Source organism: Musa acuminata, chromosome BXJ2-9, assembly GCF_036884655.1.
Source record: "Musa acuminata AAA Group cultivar baxijiao chromosome BXJ2-9, Cavendish_Baxijiao_AAA, whole genome shotgun sequence".
NCBI lineage: Eukaryota > Viridiplantae > Streptophyta > Magnoliopsida > Zingiberales > Musaceae > Musa > Musa acuminata.
In genome coordinates, this window is record NC_088346.1 from 4,504,305 (window position 1) to 4,512,996 (window position 8,692).

An 8,692-nucleotide genomic window follows, 5' to 3' on the forward strand; every position below is an offset into this window, starting at 1 on the left:
TGATATCTATATTGTTATGAAAGCAAAACATTTAGGTTCATTTATCCTAATAACATCAGTTCTATCAACGAAAACATGAAAATAAAGAGTAAAAAGATAATTTTAATGTTCGATCGCAGACGATGATGTTGCTGATGTCAATGCCAATGTGGTTGTCTGGCTGCCTCCAATGACAATAACGTTCGCTCTTATCGCGACACCATCCATCTTCACATGGAGTTCGTTGTTAACCTCATCGTCACTCGTCCCACATCGTTCGACATCTATGTTGACGTTGATGTAATTGTCAAATGACAACTGTGTTGGTGTTGACACAAATGGTGGTGACCACCTCGTCGTTGACCCATCGAGTGGACCTCAACCTCGACCTTTCCCCTTTTGCATCTAAATCATGTTGATGCAAATGTTGAGCGATCACTACACTGGATGTCATGCTTGAAGATAGCGAAGTACATGACCACCAGCCTCCTCTACCTCCATTAGAGCTGCCTCACCCCATGACCTCACCATCCCCTCCTCCTCCACCACGCCCTCAGGAGTGGAATAATTCTGATGAGGATCCCGGGTTGTCCGGGAATGAGGCATCCGAGGAGAAGTTGATGGTGCTATTGAACATCACGGTGGCGTGCGTAGCGATTAAGATGGAGAAGTGGTCGCTAATACGAGAGCGTGCGTAGCGATTGAGATGGAGAAGTGGTCGCTAATACGAGAGGTGGTCGCTAATACGAGAGGTGCTACGGGTGATCAGAGAGGCGCAGGCAAAGGTGATGGTCTTATCCAACAACAACGACCACTCGTCGGGGAGGTGGTTGGACACGGTGTAAAGCTTGCTAATGGAGCATGGATTGGAGGGTGATGGTTGATTGGCATCTACATCGATGCCAAGGCAGATGCAAAGAGGGGAGGGATCGAGGCTAGGATTTGCATGACGAGTCAACGATGAGATGACCACCATCTTCATTGTAGTCGCCACCATCATTTGTGTCGATGTCAATGTAGTTACCACACAACAACTACATCAACATAGATATAAAGTAACACGGGACGAACGACGGTGAGATCAATGACGCACTCCTCGTCGAGGTGAGTGGCATCACAGTGAAAACGAATCTTATCATCATCAAAGGTGACTAGACAACTGCATTGACGTCGATGACAACGATATCGTCGTTCACAACCATCGTCAACAATAACATCGTACATCATCAAACATTAAAATTATATTTTTATCTTTTATTGTTATATTTTCGTCAATAAAACTAACATAATTAATATAAATGAATCTAAATATTTTACTTTCATAACTATAAATATATCGATATAATTTTTTAAAATAAAAAAAATAAACATTAAAATTAAAACAACTAACTATAGAGGATAATATATAATTAACCCCTCTATAAGAAACTATTTCCCAAACTGGAGAAACACATCAGTAATAATTGCTTGCACATACTTCTTTACTAACACAACTTAGCATCATACTTCCAGTTGTGTAGGCAAGACATCTGCCGTGTAAGATTGCAACATTATGCAAGCTTCCAAGTATGTAAATATCATGTCAACAGTGTGGAGGATGTAAGTTGGCACTTTACATTGCTCAAAATTCTAAGATCAAAATGCACTTAAACAAGGTTTTCAGCTGCTTCGAAAAGACCAATTTGCTACAAGAGCCTCTATGATTAGATAGCAGCTCAACATAAGAATTTCGCCATAGTTAGTACAAAATTTTGTAGCCACCATGGGTGAAGCTACCATCCAACAATCGCACACTCGGTGTGCCTTCCTGGATTTAATTCTCGTGCAAAGCCTTCATTAGGTATAATCTGCTGAAATTCTGACCAGCAACTCTGCAATTTTTGGAACAAAAAAAAAAGTCATCAATGTTTGAGTTTTCTGCTGATTGACATGAAGGACAGGAAGAATATAAAATTTAATTTGATTGGAAGAAATCACTGGGTTATAAATACAGCTCAAGCATCTTATACCCACTTTTCCAACATCCAAAAGAAGTAAAATATGTTGTAAAAAGGTCAAAGGACAGATCAAACAATTGGTAGTTAATATTCCCATGATTTGTTTCAATTGAAATGGCCATCATAACATTTTCTGAAGTTACATGTTAAAAATATATTTTCTAAGCCAAAAAAAATGACACCCCTTGTTAGAGGTACTAAACCCAATGACCATATTATGCCAGAAATAATGGCCATTATTGGATCTCACCAATACAGTAGATTGTTATACAGATTTAGCACATCATGACAACTAAATTATTTAATGAACCATTCTTTAAATAGTCAAAATATAGCAACAATGAGCATACTTACTATTATTTAACATATAATTATGAGCTGCTGCCATGATATATACTTATATTGAACACAGGGATGATAGAAAACCATACTGAACATTTCTATTCTCACCGAAATGGAGCAAATGTGATTCACAGCATGAGACACAAATAAGAAGAAAACAAAGATGTTATGGGTGTTGACTGTGTCTGAACATGTTTAATGTCTATTAACATCACCAAGTACTAAAAGAAATTAGCATATCCATGCTGAAAAGGATGACATGTTTATGTAGCAGCATAGCAGTAGGATCGGTAAATTAAAACAAAAATAAAATAAAATTTTGCTGGCTAATATATATATATATATATATATATATAGGGTGTATAATGCAAAATGTGTTGTTTAAACTTCATATATGTCATTATCGGGTACTAAGGAGGACCAGTGACATGTTATTAGCAGAGCTTGCATACCCATTAATTTGGTTGCAGTAGTTGGATGTCTGATTTGTGATGAGATAGCTATCCAAATGGGATGGTTCTGGTATTGGCTTGAAGATGGAATTAGAAGGATCTTCCTCAGGCAATGGTTCCTCTCCAGCTGCTTTCCTTGCCATGTTCTCCACCCTACCACATACAACAAAAAGATCCAAGTCTATCTATCAAATTTTACATGAGACATCTGACTTGATCATAAATAACATGTGCACAAGGTCAAGCAGAACTCATTGCATCAGATGGGTTTAGTAAAATCACACATTAAAAAAAAAAGACAATACAAACTGTGTTTTGGTTGCATAAAATTGGCTTTTCACTGTAATGTCTATCCACAGAACTAGTGAATTACCTAAACAGATATTGCATTAACAAATAACAAATAGATTGGCAACGTTCTGAGTGGGAGTCCAGAGTCCAGAGTGATAGAGTCCAGACAACTACATCCTAGATCCAAATAATTTTACAACTACTAAAGTATATCGTACAATCATATTCAAGTTTGGCCCACACGTCATATGCATTGTCATACGCAAGATCATTCAGTCTGCCTCTATTCCTGGAAGAACATCAAGAAGAAACCGTAGAGGATCATGTCAAGAGCTAGCTACCACACAGCATTAGATGATTCATTGTAGAATCTTCAAAGAATCGGTTTCAGTTTCATCACATCAAAAGCAACAGGGTTAGTCAAATGAGAAGAAACAAGTTTGTATGCAGGTCACATTAGCATAAAAATGAACAGATCAAAACTAAGTCCACATTCAAAATGCATAAGAAATAAGATGGTCCAATGTCTAAAAATAAACAAAGTGATATCATCTTTTACATAATTTGATTGTGCCAACATTGTACCTCCTCTTCTGAAGCCATGCTTGCTGTTGTGCTTGCTGCCTTGAGAGACTTCGGTAATAGTATTGGAACTGAAAGCAGAAAAAAAATAAAATGAAAATATGAACGTCTTTGCTAGAATGAAGCAAGCCTAATCCTTTGTGTGGCAGAACAAACCTTATTCTGTTCAGAAGAGAGATCTTCCATACAATCAATCAAAAATTCTAAGTTTCTCTCCATGTATGGAGCAGTAGATAACTTCAGTCGATCATAATCACACTGTCATAAAATCTCCATGTATTTTAGACTTATGAATGAAAAGAGACACCAGAAATTCACAGAATGATCCAGTAGAGCATTTATAGAATGGAGAAACTATCAGACCTGGGCAACAGGAGATTCAGGCTCTAACTCTGTCATGAATGCACTAATAAGTGCAGAATTAGAAATTTTAATCTGCCAGATCAACCAATGCAAAATATACCTCATGATAAAATTTAAGCAAATAAGTGGATATATATTTGCAAACTCAAGTTGGAAAAACATGTACTGTAAACGACAGCTTAACATAAACAACTCACAGGAATCTCCTCAAAGATATCGACCCATGACAGTTTCTTTTCCCTCAACCTACAAAAGGCAAAGCAGTAGCATGTATAGTACATAGAAATATAGCAATCAACTACTTGATTAACTTAGATCACAAAGGAAGACGTACTTCTCCCCAGTAAAATTATTTTTACGGTGAAGATCCATAAAAGAGTCTGTGAGTTTCAAGGCCTTGAGAGCTAAAGCACCTTGAGAAGACCTTGATGGATCATATATGATACACACACATCTTCTAATATTCTCCTGCATGAAGAATAATGTTATATAAAATTAATACAAGGTCGAAGATATTCATCAAGGACAAAGCAGAACCATCAGATATTAACCAAAGCAACATAATAGACAAATATAAAGAACCAAGTACACCACCAACCATTACCATCAAAATATAAGCAGACATCATTCCAAATTCTAAATATCACACACGAATGCACAATTGAATTAAAGTCCAATTTTTTTCTCTTTAAATCTTCATGATGAATATTTTGCATCACTCTGCAGTGTTAGCAGGTATTGTGATGAAAATATCATACTAGCCCATACTTTATAACCTTAAATTAGAGCCGCACAAACTTTCCAAGCACACCAACAGCCATCATATTCTTTTTCTTATGCCAACCACCTACCAAAAGCATTGCCCTGAGTCTATGTCAGATATTGTACTCAGGATACAAGATGTCTCATGGAATCACATGAAATAGGTTTCACAAGACAGTTTACATGCTCATCCAGCCTCTCAGGTAGATATCATCTTAGTTGTGGTCTACAAAATAGAAATGGACAGAATCCATCCCACAAGTTCTCCCAATTCTGGGTGTGACTACATTTCCTTGAGTGCAAGTTACCCTAATCTCTGATTTGAGAGAAGAAAAACAATAGTGAGAAGAGGGAAAACATGAGTATTAGCACACACACAAAAAAAAGAAAAATCATGTGACCAGCTACAAGAAGTATGACACCTTGGATTCAGCAGGCATCAGAAGGCAGAGAATCCAACCTTTGGCCAGACAACTTAAAGCAACCATTATCCACTAGCAGCAAGAAAATTTTACTTTTTCTACTGGTAGTTTCCACTTCTTTTGTCATTCCTAGAAATTTGATGACATATAAAATCATTAAAAAATCAACCTATGAGATCTAAAAATGTCTCCCCCTCTTCCGGCAGCCCTCTAGCATTGTTGTTGCCTATTCTTGACCACCACCCCCTACCCTTCCCTTCTTTCTTTCATTGTCATCTCCATCTGTTTAATATTCAGAAAACATGGTATATCATAGACGTTCTCCATCCCCTTCACGTCACAAAGCCATGTATTTCAGGATGGAAACTAGGGAACTTTATAAACAAAAAGCAGTTATGTTAGAAATAGTGTAACCTTCCATTGTGAGAATATGACCAAGGATCTTTCCATTACCTGGTAATTCATGAATGTTTCGATCAGTTCCACAGTCTGAAAAGATCCCAATAAAGTTGACTGATACCTGAAAATAAAAGACAATCATAAAAGGATATAGGTTGTAAAAGCTTGAGAATCTAAACACGAGCACTTTGATATGAACAAAGTTCATATTAATAAGATAATAATACACAGTTTATCCACAAAAAATGTAGCTAATGAAGAGATCAAGAAATAATAATTTGAAATTATGTTTTTACAGGAATTTCCACCAAAAGCTCAGAACTCATTCTCCCGCAGGCCACAATTAAAACCTCAACAAAACATCAATACGAAAATTATATCAATGGATTCCAATCTGCAAAAGGTTCCAAGGGAGATTTGACAAGAGTGACGACTCTAGTTATCCAAGGCAAATCTAGAAATGTAAGGTTCCCATAAAAGGTAAATGGTAGACAAACTTAAAGGAAGCCATTTCTGCAGGTGAGTGACTTATAGCATAACAAAGTTATTTACAAGAGGTCAGATTTTCAGTGCAGATGATTGAACCAAAGATTGATAGAAGTTGAGGATGTTCCCAAAATGACTCATCACCATCCACCACAATGATGTTCTGAGGGATCCTATGTAAAATCCCAAGCCGATTTTACCTTACAGATGTATCAGTTTTTGGCTATAATAGCAGCTTTGATCATATGTAAGATGATCGAACATTATAGGCAGAATGTGATAAAGAGCAATAATTTTACCAATATATTCTTGAGGATGAAGGCCCTATTAAATTGCTTATAAGGTGATTCAAAGGAAAGTTTCCCACAACAAATGCTTCAACATTAAAAATAAAAAACAATAATGCATACCATCCGATGGTATTATTGTCGACATTGACCTCCCTTAGGCATCTCATCATTTCCAGCTGATAGTTGGCTCCATCTGCTTCAATCTCCTCATCTTCTTCCCTTATCTTTGACGGATGAACATAAAAATGAGAAGAAAAAAAATATTTTCCTTAAACATCACTGAATCATTATCATTTATTTGGTCTACGATTGATAAGTAATCACTTCATACCGGGAAAGGAAAACAGTTGGTGACTTCAAGAACACTCCCAACATCCAAACCAAGAAGTTGACCTGTGACTAAAGCTGGTGAGAATTCATTGCAATGTTTGATTATCTTCAGAACAGCCTGCACAACATCAACCAGAGAATATACAGCCTGTTGGAAACTTCTTTCATCATGATAAATTAGCACCTGAAAGCAAGAACTTCCAGAACAATATCTTTACTTTACAATGAGAAAAACCGATCAGATACCAGGACGATATAAGAATTAATCATGGCCCATCCACCTTATGGGACATTGATTTGGGATTGAAGACAGTCAAAAAGCATCATCCATGTTCCAAATATATGAGGTGCATAACACATGCAATAATTATTTAAACAAAAACATAGTTTAAGTCAACAGTTTTGTAGGATAATTCAAAAGAATATGCAATAAGCCAATAACAGATGACTCTTTGCTCTTTTGAACAATGGATCCAGCACGAGAAAGGTTTAGGTGATTCTGAAAAATCACTAGAAAGGTTTATCATATCCTTCTAACTCAAACTTGCAGCAAATACGATTGTCCATCAAATTTGTCAAAGGGGCTTAAGGTAAGGGCATGGTGTGTGCATGTGAACCATCATTTATATTTTTCTTTTACATGGTAAACCATATTGTGTTCTCCATACACGTGCCAAACAAACACACACACGTAATACTTTCAATATATTATTTCTTTTGGCTACTGACAGTTCTGCCTAACAAATCCACCTCAACATCTTTGATACCATCAAAAAATCAACCTGACTATATCGACATCATAATTAGGTAAATCTTCAATGATATACTATTGTTCTAATGAATCCTTTTAACTCTTAGCAGCACCTGATGATCCATAGATCTTCCAGGGAATGTACACACGGCAAACGGAATCCATATATTCCAAAAACGAGGAAAAATCTAGCAAATCTTAAAGAATCAAAAACAGATAAAAGAGACTTTTGAGCATGTCCACATGAAGTGCTCCTATTCCTTTTGATCATAACTCCAAAAAACTGAAAAACGAACTAAGAACTTGCTGTGATAGTACATATCAGAACACATATCTCACCTCCGATACCAAACCCTAATTCTTGATTAACTTCTAATCGGAATTCCAAACTTCGATCCGAGATATAGATTACGAAAACCGATAACGCATCAAAGATAAAACACAAGTTTAAAATCAAAACTCTAATTCTTGTTCGCGAAACAAGAATGAACGACGTTTCGAGTAAGAACCAAAACGAAAGATAAACAGAAAAACAAGAGTTGGTTCAAGATTTACCAGCCCTTCCATCTGAACAACTCGCAGAGGCGGCGCAATCTCCTCGGAGGAGGACACGGCTTGCAGGAAAGAACGAGCCATAGCTGCCAAAATCCGAACCCAACATCGAACTTTAGAAACAAGAAACTAGAAGCAGCCAAACAAATGCGATCTACCAATTGAAGATACTGGGGTCAAGGCAGAAAGAAAACGTTGAAGGAATCCACTAACAAAGACAAGATGAACTCACTGTTCGCCATCGGAGTTGGAACGGGATTAGGGCACGGCACGACGAAAGGATGACTTGCAGCTCCACTGAGACGGTTCCCTATTGCGAAGTCTGATGACGAGGGTTTCTTGGCCTTTCAAGTCCCGCGGAGTAAACCCCCCTTAAACGCTTCCTTTCGCGAAGAGGATTTGTGATGATGAGAGTTGGTTGGCCTTTAAATCCAACGTGGAGTAAGATAGAGACCTTAACCTGTCTCGCCGTGGGCAACATACAATTTCATTATTATTATAAATTATTTAAATAACAAAAAAATATATTATACCTTTTTTTTAGGAATAATTATACATATTATAATTACCGACTACCAATAATTAAAAATCTTAATTAAAGGAGAAAATTATATTTATTTGGAGATGCGGGGTATCGATCCCCGTATCTCTCGCACGAGCGCTCTACCATATGAGCTACATCCCCAATTTATAC

General features: G+C 36.9%; 1 protein-coding gene across 1 annotated transcript; it reads right to left on the reverse strand.

Annotated features, from left to right (window-relative positions):
• Positions 1–1,570: 1,570 nt before the first annotated feature.
• LOC135622687 (eukaryotic translation initiation factor 3 subunit H-like) lies at positions 1,571–8,390 on the reverse strand. The gene is made up of 12 exons (XM_065124728.1): positions 8,231–8,390; positions 8,002–8,084; positions 6,697–6,813; positions 6,486–6,589; positions 5,644–5,710; positions 4,341–4,474; positions 4,204–4,252; positions 4,007–4,078; positions 3,800–3,901; positions 3,647–3,714; positions 2,771–2,923; positions 1,571–1,850 (listed from the first exon to the last, which is right to left on the reverse strand). Exons 1-12 carry the CDS (start codon positions 8,238–8,240, stop codon positions 1,793–1,795), a joined length of 1,017 nt encoding a protein of 338 aa, XP_064980800.1. The 5' UTR covers positions 8,241–8,390; the 3' UTR covers positions 1,571–1,792.
• Between the last annotated feature and the right edge of the window lie 302 nt (positions 8,391–8,692).